The 21892-nt window shown below is 35.5% G+C and overlaps 3 protein-coding genes across 3 annotated transcripts in view; all 3 read left to right on the forward strand.

The window, feature by feature from the left end:
* The first annotated feature begins 2096 nt into the window (after window positions 1-2096).
* On the forward strand, window positions 2097-7270 carry LOC122401505 (protein SMG5). The gene is made up of 8 exons (XM_043403683.1): window positions 2097-2309; window positions 3234-3456; window positions 3544-3714; window positions 3838-4106; window positions 4413-4593; window positions 4690-6409; window positions 6491-6826; window positions 6902-7270. The coding sequence occupies exons 1-8, from the start codon at window positions 2236-2238 to the stop codon at window positions 6967-6969; spliced, it is 3042 nt and encodes a 1013-aa protein (XP_043259618.1). The 5' UTR covers window positions 2097-2235; the 3' UTR covers window positions 6970-7270.
* Window positions 7271-7774: 504 nt separating this feature from the next.
* Window positions 7775-12173, forward strand: LOC122401511 (ubiquilin-4). Its single transcript, XM_043403693.1, has 7 exons — window positions 7775-8321; window positions 8435-8633; window positions 8737-9025; window positions 9236-9931; window positions 10092-10221; window positions 10501-10624; window positions 10869-12173. The coding sequence occupies exons 1-7, from the start codon at window positions 8220-8222 to the stop codon at window positions 10943-10945; spliced, it is 1617 nt and encodes a 538-aa protein (XP_043259628.1). The 5' UTR covers window positions 7775-8219; the 3' UTR covers window positions 10946-12173.
* Window positions 12174-14590: 2417 nt separating this feature from the next.
* LOC122401510 overlaps window positions 14591-21892 on the forward strand; it is a 40406-nt gene continuing 33104 nt past the window's right edge. The window contains exon 1 of the mRNA XM_043403692.1: window positions 14591-14666. The gene's annotated coding sequence lies outside the window, so the exon portion shown is untranslated. The remainder of the gene's footprint in view (window positions 14667-21892) is intronic.

Here is a 21892-nt window from a genome sequence, read left to right on the forward strand (position 1 = left end):
ATCACGGCGCGCGTCTACCGCGCGCTCAGGGCCGTCCGTACTCGGAGAGCCCACGCGTCGAGTAGGTAGCAAGATGTGCATTGGAGATACGTCGAGGAACGAATACAAATAATTAGAAATACTACCACTGCAACTGTTACCTAATTCGTTCATTACTACGTAATTAGTACGTAAATTTCTAAATCGATTTTATTAATTATTTGTATTCGCTGTTTCCGAGGAAAAAGGAATAAAATCTCGGAATTTTTAAGAAATTAACCCTTCGCACTCGAGTGTTTTAAAATTAAAATAAGAATTATTTTCAGAAAATTAAAATAAATACTGTAAGAACCATTTGTAACCGTTTGCTATTAAAAACTGACTACAAAAGCAGACTGGATTTGTGCGTACCGAAACATTCCTCGAATGCAAAGGGTTAATAGAGAAATAATTGAAATTCGATTTACCTGATGCGCTAACAATAGGGCCCGGACAGTGTACAGCTGTCGATCACGACGGTGCAGTAGCCGGGCCATCCCATCAGCTGATTTTCGTTGAGGTCTTCGACCTTGCCGCGATCGATAGCGGTGCACTGTCCGGGCCCTATTGACAGCGCAGGAGGTAAATCGAATTTCAATTATTTCTCTATTAACTCTTTGTATTCGCGTAATGTTTCGGCACGCAGAAATCCAGTCTGCTTTTTCAGTACGGTTTTTAATAGCAAACGGTTACAAATGGTTCTTATAGTATTTATTTTAATTTTCTGAAAATAATTCTTATTTTAATTTTAAAACACTGGTGAGAAGCGTCACTCGAGTGCGAAGGGTTAATTTCTTAAAAATTCCGAGATTTTATTCCTTTTTCCTCGGAAACAGCGAATACAAAAAATTAATAAAATCGATTTAGAAATTTACGTACTAATTACGTAGTAATTAATGAATTAGGTAACAGTTGCAGTGGTAGTATTTTTAATTATTTGTATTCGTTCCTCGACGTATCTTCAATGCACATCTTGCTACCTACCCGACGCGTGGGCTCTCCGAGTTCGGACGGCCCTGAGCGCGCGGTAGGCGCGCGTCGTGATTGGTCAGTGTTTTTCGTTAATAATTAAAAAACGAAGCCCCATCCGACATTTTTGCAAAGGAAATTGTTGTTCAGAATCGTCTCAGCTACCTCCCATTTCCGGTTCTTATACTAGTTACGGGACACCCTGTATAATGAGCCATTGAATGTGTCAAAATGTGGAAAGTCTTCTAATTCGTGGAATGACATTGGAGATTCTCATTGGTTTTAGCGTCACTCCACTAATCGAAATTCTAGTGACATAAGTATACTCAAACGTTGTGGAAATCAGTTTTGGCGGGTTTTTGCACACGACAGCGACAGGTGTGTAGATCTGACCATTTAAAGAAGTACATCCAAAGATTTAATCGGTATTACGAATATCGATGAAATACCGGTATTTTTAGATAATCGTTTTATTACCTTTAAAGAAACTAAATGTTTTGAATACCGATATTATGTCATCGAAACGATGGTATATAGATATGGATGTACAGTCAGTCTCATAAGTATTCGTAGACTCATCATTTACAAAAGAAGCTTTGCAATAATGTTACTTATTGAGCGAAATATAGATTATTTTCTGAAGTTATTCGTTTTACTTTTTATTGCTAATAGTGCTCTGAATCAATAACATTGAATTGTGACATAAAAATGGTAAGGGGGTTAAAGTCAGTTGGAAAACTTTAAAGCTTTGAGTCCTTTGAATCGTAAAACAGGAAATTCAACTAAATGTCCAGTTATATCTCATTTATAGTTTATCCTTGGCCATAATACACTATAATTTAATTACAAATTTTTTAATTAATACTTCAACATTTGACATTCTTGAAGTTAATCTTATAGTTAATAAAATTTGATAATGAACTTCGTTAGTGTTACTGTTCTAGTTTTTAAATTATTAAATTATAATTGTTCCAAAGTGGTGCACTCCATAGTTCGAAAACGTATTATTTGGTAACACTGCTACAACGATTTCCAGATGATTTTCCTTGCGACAACCGTTGAATAAACTGTATGTTCGTGTGCATGCCTTTAATAGTATTGAGCTCAGCAGTTCGTGGGAGGTTTTTGGAGTTAGGCAAGGGCGAATGTCGAATTTTCTTACCGTGGGACGGAGGTGCGCGTGTCAGGAGACCGCGGGAAAATGAATAATGACGAAGCGGCCAGGAAGTGAAAAATGATCGAAGCAAAATGAGGAGGACCTATAATACTGCAGCAGATGCCCGAACGTCTGATTGCCTCGAACAAACAAGACGTTTGCACAAGTAATATTAAAACATCCACGAGATCGTAATTCTTCTCATTTACATCACCAATCCCCCATTACACTAGAAAACCCATTTATAAAAAGTATCGATGTGTCGCAATTTCACTTTGCATTAACATAACCTCTATGTGTGTACGATCTTCCATTGGCGCGCTTTTATGCGTAGCTCTTTTCTTCAGTCTCTTAGAAAATCCTCACGATGAACAATTATGCAATTGGTTTACGACTTCTAAATAATTTATATTGTCCTGTCCAACATTCGAAGTAAACTAATTATGGATATATAACAAATTTATAAGCATAAAAATTAAGCTTCAGTATCATGATAAAAATATGATAATTTTGTTATTATGATATTTTTTTTTGTTTTAATTACTGTTTTTTTTTCAACCTCTTTGTAATGTGATAAATATTGATAGACATTTTATCAACATTATCAATAAATAAATGTGAATATATATATTGTAGAATTTAAGTTATTCCTTCTATTATTGTATATACTTTATCTGAGTTTTACATTAAATTAGAATATGCAAATTAGTAATAGAAAATTATAGGAAAATAGTTTTTTGTGGATGAAAAAATAATAGAGTTTTAGAGATTATCATGACTTTTGTAAGTGGAATGCCACATTTTTGTAACCTTTATACAACATTTGATATCAAGATGATTTCAATGAAGTATAATAATAGATTATTCAAGGTCATAGAAGATAATAAAGTTTTTAGGTTATATTCCCTTGTGGTCAATGCTCTAAATAGGTAACTTGCATCAAGAATTTCATTGTCTTTTACGGCTTTGAAGTCATCTATTATTGTATTATATAACTTTTATACATTATATGTAAATATATGCTGTTGATAATATGAACCTTTAGCAAATATATATGCAATGAATGATTAAAAATTTATTTGATTAATAGGGGTATAACGGATATTGCCAAAAGATTAGATGAACAAAAAAGCCATGCATTAACAGTAACAGATTTATTTACCCCTTCAGGGGAAACATTGCGAGCAAAGCTTAAAGATTATTGTGTAAGGTTAATAATTAAAGATCCTATTGGTTATGCACGTAAAACTGAAGAGTTATTATGGAGGAAAGCATTTTATGATACTGTATATGCTGCTAAAAAGTTAAGAAAGGTATTCATTTTTATTCAAATATATATCATAAAATCCACTCCATCATTCTTTTTGCAAAGATGTTATAATTACCAACTTTAATCATAGAGCCGAAATAATGTATGGACAGAAACAGAAAAAGCAGTGTTATCTGTCCATTTAGCAGTAGGAGTGGGATTTTACCATCATCTAATACTGAAACTACAATCAGAATATGGTTTGGATTTGGTTGGTGCTATTGATTTTGCATTTATGCAAAATGAAACTGGTTTGTCGAGTGTGAGTTTATCTTAATATTACTATCGCAGAAATTAAAATGTAATTGTGTAACATATCAGTTATAACAAATATTATCAATGAAACTAATCTAGTTTTTCATTATTCTTTTTTATATTTCCAAAGGCAAAGAACAAGATGAGTCAATTTAAAGTTCATACAGAAGAAATAAAACAGTGTGTTATGCGCTTAATACATAGAAGCTTGGTATGCCTTGGGGATTTAGCTAGATACAAATTAGAATTAGATCCATATTGGGATCCAATGATAGCGAAGAGATATTACAAAATGGCTATAGCAATTGATCCAAATATTGGACTACCACATAATCAATTGGGCACTGTAGCAGGCAATAAAAATTATGGTCTTGATGCAGTATACCACTACATGAGATGGTTGGAATAACTTTTTATTTCATATCCGAATAAAAATGTTATTTTCTTGTTTCATTTTGTAGTAATTTCAATTGTTTGCTTGCAACTGTAGAAACATAGAAACATTTATTCTTTCTAGGTTATATCGTTTTTTTTTTATATATGTATATAAAATTTCTACAACACATCATTGTATTTTTTAAAGCTTTACTATACTTTTGCCGCTTATATTGATATTTTTAACAAATGTTTTGTAAGGATTATTGTAAATGACTTTAGACTAACTAAAATACACAACTAATTAGAATAATAAGAATCATTTTCCAGTGTTTTATGTACTGAACCATTTGAAGGAGCAGAAGGAAATTTAAAGAGAGCCATTGTTACTCACTCTATTTGCACAGATGAAAAGCACACTACGCACATGTGCATATCAAGATTATTTTCCTTATTACAATTATGGGATTATGATATACCGAATTCTGACAGAATAAATCAGGAATGTCAAGTATGTAAATGAATACATATTAACGTGTAAATTTTTAATAAATTGTATACTTTTGTGCATTATTTTTCTATGTATACATCGTTGCGTTTCTCACAGGATCTCTTGAATAGCATCGAAACTTGTCTGAGTATGGAACAACCCGAACCAAGTGATATAGATTACAATGAAAAAGAAAACAGTATTGAAGTGTATCTTCAAAACTGCAAAAATGGACACATAAATTATTTAACAGATGACATGATATTTAAGATTGTAGCTATATGCTTGATGTCTATTTCTCAATTAAAAAGCAAAGAATCTAGCGAAGTACAAGGTGTGGTCGCTATAACATTGGCAATATTATCTCAACTAGTACAATTTACAATAACAAGACTACAGGAGTCTTTTATAGATGTGCTTTTACCAAACACAGAAACTTTACAGTCAAATGAGCAATTATTGCAACAAAATAACGAATGTAATAATGCACCCGTAAATGCTGAAGAAAAGAATGACGTAATGAAAGAACTAAAGTCAAATTCAAACGAAATTGATAAGTCTGCGAATAAAAATGATGATAAAACATCTTCCAAAAAAAGAATCGCAGAAAATAATGGGGAAGTTCATAATGGTACGCGGAAAACTTGGGATAAAACTAAAAGTTTGCTTACAAAACTTCGACGACGAAAACGAAGAAATAGCAGTGATTCGGACGCGAGTGACGTTGAATCTTTCAGCGATGAGATAAATTCAGACGTTTCCGAGACAGAGGACGATGTATTGAGCGAAGGAAACGTTTTATCAGAGGATGCATTATCGGAAGATGTCACAGACGATGAAGGCTCTAGTATGCGAACAAAGAAAGAAATTACAGTCGAGTCTGAAACAAAGAAACTTAATGGACACGTGGAAACGGAAACAAAAGTTGAAGCAACCGATAACATCAATGATCACGTACAAAACGGTGAACAAGCATCCGATGCCCAAATAGACAAAAAACTTGACGATAAAGATTCCGTGACTAATTCTGGAAGTGCGGTAACTAATTCTAATACTACGTTCGAAGAAAGTAATGGATCGTCGGGTAGAGTAACGTACATTGCTCAATTGAAAAAACAAGATTTAAACCCGGAGGAGGTATTGAACGTGTTGGTTGAAAAAGAAATACTCGCGTCTATTAAAATATGTTGCGACTGGTTAAGGAGTAACCCAGATATCATAAGGATATGTGGAAAAAGTTCACGGATTTTACTGAAACGCGTTACGATTTTGTTGAATTTAATTAACATCGATACGAAGATGTTAGAAAATTGTAAGAACGATAGCATGATTTTGTCAAGTGTAGATAAACTGAAGGAATGTATTAAAATAATTCCATTGCCAGAAGATATTGATTTAAGAGGATTGAATCTGTTGGAAGATGCTCAAAAATCGCTTAATTGGAAAATACTGTACAAACATAAAATGAATAAACGGGAGGAAACTTTGCTGAGGGCATTGAAATTAATCGAATTTGGGCACTTCCTTAATTCTGTCGAAGATGCCGGAGTAAAGTACGAACCAACGAAACAAATGTTTATAACGATCGATGTGAACGCTGCTAATGTAACAAAGGGTAACTGCAAGGATTTTGAAATGGATCACTCGCGTGGAAAGTTGATGAGACATATGGGAAAATTATGGTTGAAAGCAGAAGTTTGTGCTCTGGAGACTCGTTTAAGATCTAGGCTTATGTCTCCATATTTAGTACCAGACCATGAAGCTTTAGCAAAGCATACACCGGCTCTTAAACGTTTAGTGTATGCCAAGAAATTCATTGTTGTAATCCCTAGTGTTGGTAAGCGGTGTAAAAATATTAAAATTACTTGTTATGGTATTTTCTATTTAAAAATAAAAATAACGCGTGTATTATTTTTAGTCGTTTCAGCTTTGGACGAAGTAAAACGGATTAGTGGCCGAGCAAGAGAAGCGACACGATGGTTGGAAGGTCAATTAAAGCGAGGTTCGAGATTCTTGCGAGCCCAAAGACCTCACGAGAGGTTAACGTTACCCTATATAAAAGGACCAAGACCAAAAGATAAAGAAGCATGGCTATTTTTCCAAATTATCGAATGTTGCCACTATCTTACGCAACAGACAAAAGTTGGTATTACAAACGATGCGGAAACACCAGTTGTGACATTGCTAACAGGTTGCAGCCCAGACGACAAAAGAATCCATACTTTTAGTCCTAATGGATTGGCAAAGAGTGCAGGTAAATTTTTTTTCCTTCTTTTATCAGTTAGTAAGAAAACTTTTATTACATGTCCAATGTGGTATTGAATTATAGGCGTCAATATCGAGTACATAGAGTCATTTCATACAAAATGGAAGGCGTCGAGTAAAAGTCATGGTTGAGCATATCGGACTAATGGAGATGATCATCCGCTTCTTCCTCATACTGAAGTGAAAGTAAAAGACTTGACCCTTCTTGAGAGCTGCAAATACGGTCAGCTGAGCGGGCGAGTCTGAGAGGGCTGGAAACCCAGAAAGGAAAATCGATGGTTCTCCTATAACATAACCAAAATGGAACTTTAATATCTTTTTTCATGGAAGAATTCTAAACAATAAAATGGTTTCCTTTTAATCGCTCGTATTGCCTTTTATGTTTAAAAAAAAAGCTGTATTTTTCACTAAATATTTTTCAATAAAAGTGAATACGCCATCGCGATGTTTTTAATGCGGACGAATCATTGGATAAAGAAAAAAAGATGAGTTTACATAGCATCAAAACGTAATTTTATTATCGTTAAAATACAATATGTAACAATAATATAACAATAATATTTAAAATAGTAAAACACGACATAACGGAAATACTTTTGCAATGAATCATGACGTAACTGTGACACTATTATCATTATGGTATAGTAATACATATGCATACAGTGCCGTTTAGGAATAATATTTTGGGAAAGTTGACGAAGACTTAATTTCAAAATTTGAGAATTTCGATGATAAAGTGAGGTTAAAATATTTGTTATAAGACATATTTCGTCTTTATCGCGTTAGTATCTAAGTGTAGTATTTTTATCTAGATTTCACAATTTTTCTACAAAATACATCATTTTTTAATAATGCGTACATATCTAGTTATATCGTGCATGACCGTTCATGGATACGCCTAGTTAGTGTTTTAACGTTACGATAGTGGCAGCACGACATAATCTATTAACCTAAAATGATTTGTGGTTTTTCGTAAATAATATAAATTATTTTGTGCATGAGATTGTTGTTTTTGAAATTCACGTGTTCCAGCAAGTATTTTCTAGAAACATGAAAGAATTGTTTTTTTAAGAGAACGCATTACGTGTCGGCGCGCAAAGAAACTATACACCAACGCGTTGACACATCGTGTAGTTTTGTCGTCTCGTGCATTATGGCTTAGCATAGAATAGCTGCTCAAGTTGACCCTTCTATGTGATCTTTATGGTTCTTTGGAATAACTTGTTAACAAAATTCAGCGTAGTTTCTTTGGGAACGGGTTTGCGGACGAAATTTCCGTTGTGCGAAAAGAATTGTAGCAGTCGTGAAAAGTGGTGCGCAATTGGCCCTCGACGAGGGAGAATCGAAAGCGTCGAAAGTAACGAGTCATCTACCGATTCAAGATGGCAGAAGGCCAGGATACTCGGAAGAAAATCACAGTTAATGTCAAAACGCCAAAAGAGAAACAAACCATTGAAATCGAGGAAGATGCGAGCATTAAGGATGTAAGTTTTTTAGTCCTGTATTTGTACATTTATTCAAAGGCGAGATTTATCGTTTACTTACATTTGTAATTGTTGGGTTAACTTCAATGAACTTTTTCTTCCGGAATTTACAGTTTAAAGATGCAGTTGCGAAGAAGTTCAATGCTCTAACAGAACAGTTGTGTCTGATCTTTGCTGGAAAGATTATGAAAGATCATGAAACACTGGGTACACATAATGTCAAGGATGGCTTGACGGTTCATCTGGTTATCAAGGCGCCGCGTACACCTTCCAATCAAAGTCAAGACTCTACTGCTTCTCAAAGACCACAAGGTAAGAATGTGATACGTTAGAAATCAAATCACAACTTTATTTATCATAAATGCTATGCTATTGTTGCGAAAGATTTACATTTCCTTGTTTTTGTTACATTTAGCTGATATAAATGCCAGTCCATTTGGATTAGGCAGTTTAGGAGGTCTCCTGGGTCTGGAATCTCTTGGTTTGGGATCAGCTAATTTCATCGATCTACAGCAACGTATGCAACGTGAACTATTGTCAAATCCAGAAACGTTGCGTCAAGTACTAGATAATCCCTTGGTGCAAAGTCTAATGAATGATCCAGAAAATATGCGTACCTTGGTTACATCTAATCCTCAAATGCAAGAACTGATGCAACGCAATCCAGAAATCAGTCATATGCTGAATAATCCAGAACTGTTGAGGTAAGAACAGATTTATTCAAAATGTACTACAACTGTACAGAAAGTCCTCTGCTTACACAATCAGTTTCCTTCAAAATTATAAATGAAATGCCAATTTACATGTCTCTTGTAACCGTGCGCCTATAAATTCATGTAACATAAGGACTCACTCACCGTATATGAAAAATCAGTGTGAAAGTAGCCATGTGATAAATGTTTAAATTCTTTTAGACAAACAATGGAGCTGGCGCGCAGTCCGTCGATGCTTCAAGAATTAATGCGTTCCCATGACAGAGCTCTATCTAATCTGGAAAGCATTCCTGGTGGTTATAGTGCACTTCGTCGCATGTATCGCGATATTCAAGAACCTATGCTTGCAGCTGCGATCAGCGAGCGTAATCCTTTTACAGCATTGCTGGAAAACAATGGTAGTCAAGAAGGCCAGACTAACCCGCAGCAGGGTCAAGAAAACAGGGATCCATTGCCAAATCCTTGGAATCAGAATCAGACTCCGAGTCAGGCTCAGAGTCCGAACAACGAGTCGGAGTCAGAACAGCAGAGAGCTCCGAACATATTGGAAAGAATAGCTCTATTAAATTCACCAGAGGCGCGAAGTCTTTTGGGACAAATTATGAGACATCCGCAGTTGGTGCGAAACATGTTGGAAGCTCGGTACACGAGATCTATGCTGGAAGCTATGGCAGCTGATCCAGCTATAGCCACTAGGGTGATTACTGCCAATCCGTATTTTCGGGGAAATCCACAAATGCAAGAACAAATGCGAGCCATGATGCCTGCATTCATTCGTCAAATGCAGAATCCTCAAATTCAGAACGTTGTTACAAATCCTGATGCTTTAGCTGCCATTTTACAAATTCAACAAGGCATGGAACAATTACATACTGTTGCTCCAGAACTTGTTGAAAAGTAAGTTATTACATACATGTTTAGTTTTTGAAATTTGTCTTTTAATCTCAAATCAAACGAACGAAACGTAAAAATGAAGATTTTTTAAATTTTATGTTATAGTTTTACCAATGATAAAGTTAGTCACGTTTAAAAGTTCATTAATGTAAATTTTTTCTAGTATGGGTATGACGATGCCACCTGCACCAACAGCACCAAATACAGGTGCGACAAATCCAAGTGCACCAACTACGCAACCAACAACGGATACAAATCAGCAAGATCCATTCTCTCAATTTATGGCACGCATGGTAAACATTTTGTTTACCTTACAGTCCGTTCATATGATACGGTTTTTTGACCGACTCGGTCATTTTATCGGATCGATAATAGCTAAAAGCAGTGTTAAAACCTTTTTATATTTTCGTAACATGTGTAGTTCTGAAATGTATGAATTAACCTATTCACTGTGGCGTATATAAGCTTTTATCATGCGTTGTGTTAGAAGTAAAATGGCCGTATCGTGTGAACAGTCTGTTAGTTCGTGAATAATGTATAAACGAGCCAATTAATAATTTTACTTTTGTCAGGTAACGGCGATGGCATTAGATGGAGTGGATGGCCTACCTGTACCTCCACCAGAAGAGCGCTATAGAGCACAGTTAGAACAGCTTACGGCTATGGGGTTTGTTAATAGAGACGCTAATTTAGAAGGTAACGATATGTATAATCTTCAAACTTGATTTCATTATCTTTACCTCTAAGTATTTAATATTGGCATGCTTTTCTAATAGTTTTGGTACATTTTTTTAACAAATAATTATAACACGATTGATTTTAAAATTGAGAAATATGCTTTCAATTATTAATTAATTCGTCTTAGTAGAAATAGAAAATTAATATTATTGATAGTATATTAATACATAATATTTATACAAAATTTTGGTGTCGTTTTCAGCATTAATTGCCACATTCGGAGATATAAACGCTGCTATTGAACGGCTACTGTCTAATGGACAAGTGTCCATGAGCTAACCACCCATATGCAATACTGTTATTCCATTACTATTTTTAGTTTTTCCTTATTTACCTCTTACAACAGGCGTGGTGAGAGATATTTGAGGTAACTGGCTGTCAGAAAATTATAAACTTCTACCCCAACTCTTGACAGAATACACGCTACTGACTCGTTTAACATGCATTTTTATTTTGGATTGGTCGTACTTGGTAAAAACAAGTACTGGTATTTAAATGTTTAACTTGTTCACATGTTTCACTCTCGAAATTTCTAGATTAATTCTTTATTCTGTACGTTTTCTCGATGTGCTGAAAGTACTAAGTAGCTCTGTTAATGCATTTCGTCGGTGTAAATTTGTTCATCACACGTTCAAGAAGATTTCTATTATTAGATTGTAATACGGGGAATGTGTCCTTTGTTATTATGTTGATGGTGTTTCTTAGAAACAATGGAACCTGCATGGAAAATAGATTGCCGTTAAATAAGTATGATGCTTCTGGCTTGTTCGGTTAATTACAAATTTTCATGGAGAATAATTCGTTTTGCTTAAACGTAATATAATCACTCTAGTAAACGTATTGCATGGAACGTTAATATATTTGCAAAAGAAACGGGGGCATGGGTAATTATCAATTAACTAAATAACATTCGATATATAGGAATATGACTTGTCGAGATTACGAATTAAAAACTTCGAGCTAATGTAAATCATAGTTCAATTCTTCGTTCTGTTTAAAGTGGAACCGTATTCAGTTATTCACTAATGTTTTCCATGTAAGTTTTGTACGTGTGGCAGGTGAGAAGCGAAATCTTTTTTGTTTCATCTTTATGCCGACGCACATTGTTTTACCTTTCCTTTGTTTTCTTAGTCTTTATTGTATGCGTAAAAAAAAGTAACTGCACTACATGTTTTAAGATACAAATTTAGCGATTTGTAGCGTGATGATCGAGAATTCTATGGTGTAGGTTGTTTATATAGAGAAATATCGATTTAACGAGATGTCACATGTAAATGTGTTTAAATTGGAAAATGTAATCGTCTGTTAGCTTTTAAGATATATTAAAAGAAAAAATGGTAAATGTTGTAAATTATCTTTATTCATGAAAAAAGAAAAAAATAATTATAATTTTACTACTTTTGATTGATGTACGATTACAGGAATATCCATGCGCATTATAATAAACTTTTATGTGTATTCAGTATACTTCATTAAACAAGGTATTCTGTACAAGCGATTATATGACAAAATAAAATTATGGTTGATTCATATTGACGAATTTTAACTATCAAGTACGTCTAAGATATTATTCAGTTACCTTAGTGATATACATCGTAAGTGAATTATATGCGAGTATTAAACATAATAATATGTTTAGAAATAACATAGACTGGAACCTATGTAAAATTAACATTTCGAATTGAGTTGATATACGCTTAGTTACCCATTTATTATACAGGGTGTCTCAAGTTTTAATTGACAAACTTTGTCAGTGTATTCTTTGGGTTTAAATAAAAAGAAAAATGTTATAAGAATGTTACATGAGCATAGGTCTATTGTAACTTCTGAATAAAGCATTAAACAACCTATGTTTATATAACATTTGTTTCTTATTTAGATCCAATGAATACGCTGACAAAGTTTGTCATACAAAATAAGATTGTTGTAAGAATATGGGCCGATATACAAGGTGATTATTGTAAAGTAACCGATGCGATTATCTCTGAAATTTTAGGAAATATTTGAGAACTAAGCTTGATTTCAGAAAAAAAGAAATTAGTTTCTTTTACGTGACAACGCGAGATGTCTGCAGCATCAGTAAAGTGGATTGTGACAAAACAAGGAATTCTGCACTTACATTACCTCCAGATTCTCCTGATTTATTCCTATGAAAAATTGTCTTATTCTCCAAAATCATATCTACGTTGGAAAGAAGAAGATTCGAAGTATGTATGATATTAATACTATTTCTATTTAAAACAATTAACCTTCTTTAACGGTACACTTCTGTTATTATAGTTCTTATTATCGAGGCTTTTGGATGCATGATTTATTAAATTTTTTACAGATTATTTCGTATATAACGAAATTTTTTCTACATTAAATGATTGATTAGTACTATGTTGTTAACTTAATTACTAGTATAGTAGATGTGCAATTGAATACTATTTTATATCGTGTAATTAAGTGTTTAAACTCTTTTTCGGTGGAAATGGAAATTTGTATGGAAAGTATAGCTTTTGTTATTTAATTTAGAATTTTCTTGGATATATTTTAATTTTTGTAAGTAGGTATATGTAGAGTCGATGATATAATAAAAGAATATTTTGGCGGGAAGCATCGATTGCGGCGCACTCTAACCGAGAACTATTAGTTTTATGCATTCACGTAACAGTCGGTAACTAAATTGAGACTAAATTAAATTTAAAAAATATGAAAATATCAAAATGGTTGTTTAATTGGTTGCTATGCCACATGTAACAACCCCAACGCTATACCAGTTTAATGAAACAGTAAATGTGTGAAGTGAAGCAAATTTATTGCTCTCTTCTATCTATTAGAGTGGGGCAAAGAGTAAAAATTTTAGGTTCATTCATCCTTTAATAAATTCTGATTTACAAGTAAATTTACGACGAATTTAACTTTAAGATGTACTCAAATACGGGTATGCTAACAGTCTATGACGAGTCGTGACGTAATAGATAAGCTTGAACGAACTCAATTAGATAAGTCAATTTTTTACCAATTTTTTGCAATGCTTTTAACGAGAAAGACGAATTTACAGAAGTCATGCTTTTGTCACCTAATGTAACTTCACTCGTAGAACCGTCAAATCAAGAAGTCATCGAGCGCTTTAAGCGACAATACAGAAAAAAGTTGCTTAAAAAAAAATTCTGTTTACATCTGAACGCAATATTGAAGAAGAATTAATAGAGTAGTATACAAAAATTAATTTAAAAGACTGTTCTTACATAGTAGCGAATGTGCAGACCAGCATTAAAAACACAATGTTAAAAAGAGCATAGAGAAAACATATTAGATAAAATTGAAGAAATTGATGAACAAGAAAGGACAATAGCAGAAGACATTGAGAAAGCTAACTTGGAAGAAATTTACTCTAAAGTTAGATCACTTAATGGAAAATAGACTTAGGGCTGTTATAGAAACAAACGATGGGACAACTTCCCATTAAAATTACTTAACTATGTAATTCATCGTATATCATACGCTTCAGTTTGACATATATTTCATTAGTTGAATGTATAAATGTTGGCGTTGAATACTTTCGTGTATGTACACTGAAAGGATGATCTGCGCATCCCCTCCACGCATCATCAACGAACTGCACCGTGGTACGATCAGTCGGTTGGCGCGGCGTTCAGTCTGTGTTGATCGCTCGCACGGTTTGTAGGTAGTGTGCGTCTGACTGGATCATAACGCCGGCTTCGTAGCGTAATACCGTTTATCGAGTAAGCACGACGGTCGATTGACGTTTCTTGTGTGAGTTACGAGAAAACCCGTTGGAGTGTGCGCGAACAGAGCGCGGACGAATCGCGTTGCGGGCATGCAAGCCCGCTGGAGCTCTCACGTGCGCGTTTGAATTTTCGAAAAGAGCAAAAGTGCCGCGCCGGGGTGGTGCAGGTGTGTTGTTTGGTGCAAAAGGTGGTGCTCTCGACCCTGCACGCGGTGCATTCTCGTCGTCGAAAACGTTGGCAGAGCCAGCGGAATGTGGCACGAGGTGAGTTAGCAGCCCGCCCGGTTTCGCTTACCGAGGCCAGGGACGGATCTCGACGGGCCCTTTTTCCTTTCCCTTACATTTTACGGCTTCTTTCTAACCCTACTCTGCGCGATTATCTCTTGTCGCGAAGAAAAATTGACAAAATTTTTGTTCGACCGATTCTCTAGGATGTACGATTCAAATATGCGTCGTGGTTTTCTAAGTAAATTCTTTGGCGGTCACTGCGCACGATCTTCTGCGGTAAATTTTAGCTAATACATTGGGGTTTAAATCGTTGATGCAACAACGAATCGAAATCGATGAAATGCGCACTGAAAAATGATTAGACACGCGTCGAAGTCGATCCAATATTCCAGCACTGACTTTTCAAAATATGATCGTTAGTTGGATCACGTGACCAAACTGTCGATACGTTTAACCGTTTTTTTTTTATCATTTTTAACGATTTTTCTCAACTGTTCGATTCTTGTGCTCTATTTAGGTTTACGTCTTGCCTATTTAGTAATTCGTGTGTGTTAAATGAATTTCGTTGGAAACGTGTCACCTTTGTAGCGTGAAGAAAGATAACGTTTTTACGCATGGAGATACGATCAATAAATACGTTAGGCGCCAACCGTTTCTTAAAAGGACTTCTGAATGTTAGCACGTTTTAAGGATCTCGTTAGTGGAGAATATCGATATAATTAATAATGTAGTGCAATTTAATGTAAGCAGATCTGCATTACACGATAAAAATATTGTTATCTGTTGAGATTGGATTTGAACAATGATCCAATTTATTTGAACGAAAGGTCGCTGAATGGCACCTAACACCATCTGGTGTTATGTAGTTCGCTGATCTTATGCGGTGACTGGCGGTTAGTATTTTTAACACCCTGCACTGTTACAGTTCATTTCATAGTTCTTGTTTTACGTACCATTCTAAGAAAGTAATTACCGATAAATCTTATCCGGTAAGAAAGAAAGTTTAACCAAGTCGTTAATTTTGAAAAAAAAAAATAAAATTTTCAGCGTTGAAACGAGTTTGTATTGTACGATTAACGTTACAACGAGACGATAGTATATCATGGGAGTGTACTGTACTTAATGTCTCGAATGAATTATCGATACGAGCGGACACAGTCGATCAATTGTCGTAGAAATTTTAGCGTGAAAAGGGTTACAGAATTTTAACTATGCGTCGGGCAGATGCTGTTCCAGGCAAATGGTTCACAGTTGGCATAAATAATGGGGTCACGTACAAGATTAGCCCGTTTCTTACGTCATTGCCATAACTTCACTCTCTTTGTCGCGTTTCGTACTCCTGTGTCGAACTCTGCTCGAACAATTTCTTCCTGCTTATGACACGAAGACGCGCAGACATTGAATTTGCAACGGATTACGCGATTTAGTACGTCTACGATAACCTAGTTTTCGCCTTCGAACGCCTTGAAACATCTAGTTATGGAAATTATATCATATTACGCGTGTTTTTTAATGTATATCTATTAGCGATTGATATATTAATAATTGTCGTGTCATATACTTGTTTTCGTTCTCATTTTTTTTCAAGTACGAGGTCCTTAATGCAGGAGTTCTCAACTCCTTGTTGCGTGTTCACTACTTTTCAAAATTAGATTTAATGAAATTAATGCACAAGTATATCCAATGAAGAATAATAATTAATTTATCTTCACTAGACTCTACCATGACAGTCAACGTGTTAAGTAATTAATGAAATCAAGACTCTGAACCTGTAGTCGACAACAATATTTTTATTTTACAATTGAAAGTGAAACTTCTAATCGAGTTTACATATCCTTCACATTTTGATCTTCAAAATTAGCTCAATCAATAATTTATGCATTCCTAAATATAATAAACACAAACGTCCCCGATATCTAACAAATAACCACAAACATGATAATAGAGGTTAAATAATAGATAAAATATTAAGCTTTCAGGGATTTTATTCCACGAGGAACAGAGGTTGGCGAACTTGGTAATAGAAAGCATACAATATCATAAAACATTAACCCTTTGGGTAGTTTATTTTACGAGTTTAGAAATTAGCTAATATGTTGTCCAATCTGCAGCAGGCAAAGGTGTGCCCTCTTTGCATTAAATGCCACGAACTCTACTACATGTATGTAGAGCGTCTGATTTATCGCTTGACTGTACGATGCCTGCAATATCTTAGGAGCAATCGATTAATTTAACAGGACTCAAAGAAAATTCGAGAAACGCGAAACCAAGTCAAGTGCACCCGACCGAGTCATTTTGTTTTAGAGCTTTGAAACTGTTATAATATACAGAGTGTTCGGCCACCTCTAAGAAAAATTTTAATGGGAGATTCTAGAGGCCAAAATAAGACGAAAATCAAGAATATCAATTTCTTAACTGAGGCTTCGTTAAAAAGTTATTGAAAAATTTTAAATCATTTTGAACAAATTATTTTTGGTTGCGGGGGTCGATTACAATCATTTTTGGTCATTACACATACCTCCACAATCCTACGCATTTTCGAGAAAAAAATTCCTTACCGAAAATCTAATGTGAGGCCAGAAATGCTTTCCTGAAATTTCATGCTAATTTTTAAAATGCCATAGTTTCTGAACGGATTGGCCAATTTTAATGTTTCAAAATGAAAACAATGCGTATTTTGGTGAAGAATATTTGGAAATTCCAAAAGTATTCGAACAATTATTCCTTGATACCGCAAAATGAGAAAAACCCCATAAAAATGGTCCGATTTTCAAACAGCCATAACTCTTACAATAGTGAATATATTTCAATGAAATTTTGTTCTGAAGTAGTGCTCATAAGTACCTACAAAAAAGTATTAAACAATTTTTCTGTACAGCGCCAACCAAATTTATCAAAAGTGAAGAACTAATTTTTAAGAAAACTCGAGAGTGCCTAAACTTTTCGACAAGAAAAAAAATTTCAAATCGTTTTAAAAAAATATTTTCGGCTGCGGGGGTCATTTACAATCATTTTTGGTCAATAGACATAGCCCCAAAATCCTGCGCATTTTCGAGGAAAAAATTTCAGTACGGGCGGAACTTTAAACGTTAATAATTTTTTAACGAAGTCTCCATCAACAAATTGGTATTCTTGATTTTCGTCCTATTTTGGCCTCCAGAATCCCCCATTACAATTTTTCCCAAGGGCAGTATGTATGTTTAGGTTCTTGAAATAGTTATTCGGAACTATTATATCGAACTACGTATATCGATTTAAGTTAAAATTCATGCGATCCTACAGTCGACAGTTTTGATCGGAACTTTTGTACAACAGTTTGAAATAATTATTTACGGAGCCTTTTCAAATCCTAATCACTAAAATAGATTTTAAAGTTTAAACGTTTCGTCCTGTTCGTCTGCCCAACGCAATCTAAAAAGTTTTCGCCGAACCGTTTGTCGGTGCGCGTTGAACAGTTTGGTATAGTTCGTGTTTCGAGCGTACGTTGTCCGGCTTTAACATCGGAGAGGGTTAAATAAGAGTTTGATCGAATAATGGGAAAGTTTGCCCATGGTTTTCGATGGCTTACGTCGTCCCTGGAACGGCGAGGAGAGGTGGCCTCGCGATTCGTGTACGCAGGATATTTTGTACCCGTTACTCCCTCGAACGCATTCCATCTCACGCTGCTGAATCGCAGAGCGAAGATTAATATGTCTTCGGACAAGTTCGAGCGTTAGAGATCACCGTGCACAGCTTTTCTTCCGTTTCCGTTCGTCGCGCGTCGCTTTCGTCGGTCCTCTCTCGATTTTCTGGCATTTTATCGGCGAAGGATCTGCAGCACGATCCGATGTTATATTTACATATCCTATATGGAGAAGTTTAATCTCGTATTTCCTGTTTGGAAAGAGCGCCCCGATTTGACGTGTATTACGCAGTTGTCGACCTTGTCTGGCATTTACGGTGTAATCCAGTTTAGGCATCGAAGATTCTCACAATTATATTATCGCTCTTCGAGAGTATCAGACGTGTAATCCGTCAAGTTACCGGAGATCCAAAGGACTTTTTTAATGACCATGTGTTAGACAACAAAATTTATTTATGTATAATTTTTACTTTATTCTTATGTTCTGGGATTATTTTTAAACGATTTTTTTTATTGGCTAAATGTATTGTACCTACCTACATAGATAGTATATTATTTCTTTAAGGTCTTCGTCATTAATTACTCGTACCTTATTTCAATGGAAGCTTAGACAAAAGCATGGGAGAGTCGGAAATCAGAGTACTCATACGTCACTATAGGAAACAGTATTTAAAGACAATAGAAGCCAGGAGAAAAATACATAAAATGGAGAAGGTAAAGGAACTATTACAATTTTTATAGCAAGAAAGTAATAAATTTATATCGAATCGATAATTTTGCTTATCCTTAAGTCCACGAGCGCAACGATACATACGAATCATCCGTGAACAAAGATTTCGAAAAGGGACAAGGAGAATTCCTCAATTTAATTAGCGTGGAGCGAAGGAAACAAAAATACGCTGTCAGTCGCAGGTTGAGCCCTGCTGATGAAGGTATACGAAGGTTATGCTGTAGCAAAGGCACTCCTTAGTTCTGGCTCAAGGTCGGACTATTAAGAGGCTAAAGCACACCGACGGGTTTACGTCGTCGTTTACGAGGAACGGCTTGTCGCGACTTCTCGAGTTAGGAAATAGTGAAAACGGCGAAAAGCGAAGAAGAGACGAATTATGCGCGTCGCGACGATAGCTAACAACTCTTCCGTGCGTCGGTTTCGATTAGAGATGGGCAGAATTCGATTCGACCAACGAATGACCAATAGATACTCAGAGAAACTCGTATATTTTATACCCTAACTTTTGCTTTTATAACTATAATAAAATTGCACGTGTAAGGAAATTTTTAAAATAAACTCGCGTAAAACGAAAGTGCTGTCGGAGTATGTTACAAGGAAAGCTGTAATAAGCAAAAACTTAATCGATACTTTGCTACGATTAGTTCGAGCGATCGTTTCGATACGATCTAGTAACGAGAAGAAAAATTAAGATAATTAACTTCACTTTCTTCATTTTAATGCCACAAATTGATTTTCGAATTCTTTAGGGTGTGTTTTAATTTAGCGCGCTGATATTAAAGGCCGCAAGAATCGATTACCAATCATTTTTGTAGCTGTATAAATGCCTAGAATATTATTCTTGATGAAAGAAACAATTATTTATTCAAAATGCCTAACCCAGGCCTAACCCTTCGAAAGAAGAATAGCACATTACTTTTAAGTGCATCGTGAACGTAAATTAAATGCTGCGCGAATAGGTTTCAGTATTGCAATTATGGCAATTGCACTGTATGATGCAACTATTTGTTAAAAAGAAAACAGAATTTTGCGACGATTACGAGGTTCCTTGACTTTCCAGTTACGGTCGAACGGCGATCGTTAGCATTCGATATGTACTTCCTGTATGAATACTTAAGGATAAGTATTGCAAGTAATAGTTTAGGGTAGAGAAAGGAATATAAGGCTTGTTCAGCGTAATGGCTTCAAATTTATGAGGTACGCGTTGGTTACGCACGCATCCCGTATTTCCAATAAAACGCTGAAAAATCGAGGAAACCGAGATCTGGCCTTGAATCGAAACACTGATTCGACCTTGAGTCCTTGCAGAGTAACTAATAATATACGACAAATTTTTGGAAAATAAAATAAACGCGAATTTAATGTAGTGTAATTAAACAATATTTTAATTATGCCACGTGTTCGTCGTATAAATATTTTTTTAGATGTTTTTAGAAACGTACCAGCAATACAGAATTGCTTGTTTTGACTAATCTCCTCTTAGCAAGTACAGAAAATTGTTATTAGGAATGGTGTAGTTTCAGCAGTGTTAAAAATAGGCTCGTATTAAATCCTAACTCTGAGCTCATTGTTTACAGTTACTTCCGGTCGTCCAGATGGTTTAATTTAAAATGATATCAGCATTGGGTTTTGAAATTCGACGTCGAGTATTTCTCGTGGTAATATTATTTTTACCGAGAGACGAATTATTTACTTTTTACGTTAGTTTCGCAAACATTAGTGTTCAATTTTATACATTATTTGTGGATTACGTTGGTTAGTTTAACGGTGATCTTCGATTTGTTCGCCGTGAATAACTTTTGCCCAACGCTGATTGGAAACAATATTCTCGTTATTCGATGTAGAACGGTACCGCGCGTACGGACAAAACACATTGCAAGAAATGACGGTATAAGTTATCAGTTTACTGTCCTCTGATAACCCGATTTTATTACCAACGATCCCCAGTTTTTGTATATGTGAGAAGGTGGCAACCCGAAAACTAATGCACGCGTGTTGCAAGAAGCGCCTTTCTCTTTAATCCGGGCGCACAGTAACTGACAATGAAATATCGTTCGACCGACGTTATCACACGGAATATCGTTCGAACAGCGGAGAAACGACATTTCGCGTGCACCGGCCTAGAGCGTTCAAAGCAAAGAGTCATAGCGAGAGAAAGGGAAACGGAAGCGGAATGAGAAGTGATCGCATCGAGGGGCCACACGGTGGGCCAGATTTGTAATTTAACAGTTCGAATAAAATTTCAATGAAACGAATCGACCCGACGAGACACCCCAGTATGTACATCGAACGCGTTTCCAAACATTTCTATCAGCGTACAATTTAGCTGTACCCAGTCTCATCAGACGATTGAAATTTATTATAATTTGTGACCCATCGCGGGACACAATATCGTGATTCAACAGTTATAACACGTATAACCAGAGCAGCTGCAGCTTGCCCCGAACGACGCTTGGTTGTCGACTGCCATAGCCGTCTTGTCCGCGAAAGTGTTAAGATGCTAAAGGGTCCATATAATATCTCCGATCCCATGTTCTTGTACTGCATTTCTTGTTGACTTTGATTCCCTCTTACGCGTATCTAATTTTTCTTTGCTCGATAAAATAAATTTATGATAAGAAGACAGATTTTGAACAAAGAAGCACATTCTTATACAGCCGTGGAAAGGAATCCAGTAAAGAATACCGATAATTTTTCGCGTTTTAAGAGACGTTAGGGGTTAAAAGAATGTGTTCCGTAAATTTTCAAAGTCCTGCGATACGTAGGGTTACGGGAAGTCGGCCAGTACTCTTGCTTTGTGTGTCGTCGACTTGTGCGGTCCGGGGTCCGGCTGTAATTTTGTAATTTTCCTTTTTTTCCCACTATTCTGCCGAGATGGCGTCGTTTTACCTTTGCTCGGGGCCGGTTGCG

The sequence above is a fragment of the Colletes gigas genome, unplaced genomic scaffold, assembly GCF_013123115.1.
Source record: "Colletes gigas isolate AHSC1104 unplaced genomic scaffold, ASM1312311v1 Colletes_gigas_Sc00025, whole genome shotgun sequence".
Classification (NCBI taxonomy): domain Eukaryota; kingdom Metazoa; phylum Arthropoda; class Insecta; order Hymenoptera; family Colletidae; genus Colletes; species Colletes gigas.

Bases quoted from the DNA above. Each gene is read 5' to 3' on its own strand.
- LOC122401505 (XM_043403683.1), top strand. From the start codon at position 2,236: ATGAGGAGGACCTATAATACTGCAGCAGATGCCCGAACGTCTGATTGC. The intron at 2,310-3,233 runs GTAATATTAAAA...TTTGATTAATAG, and splicing joins CAAACAAGACGTTTGCACAA to GGGTATAACGGATATTGCCA. The intron at 4,594-4,689 runs GTATGTAAATGA...CGTTTCTCACAG, and splicing joins GAATAAATCAGGAATGTCAA to GATCTCTTGAATAGCATCGA.
- LOC122401511 (XM_043403693.1), top strand. From the start codon at position 8,220: ATGGCAGAAGGCCAGGATACTCGGAAGAAAATCACAGTTAATGTCAAA. The intron at 8,634-8,736 runs GTAAGAATGTGA...TGTTACATTTAG, and splicing joins TGCTTCTCAAAGACCACAAG to CTGATATAAATGCCAGTCCA. The intron at 9,026-9,235 runs GTAAGAACAGAT...AAATTCTTTTAG, and splicing joins AATAATCCAGAACTGTTGAG to ACAAACAATGGAGCTGGCGC.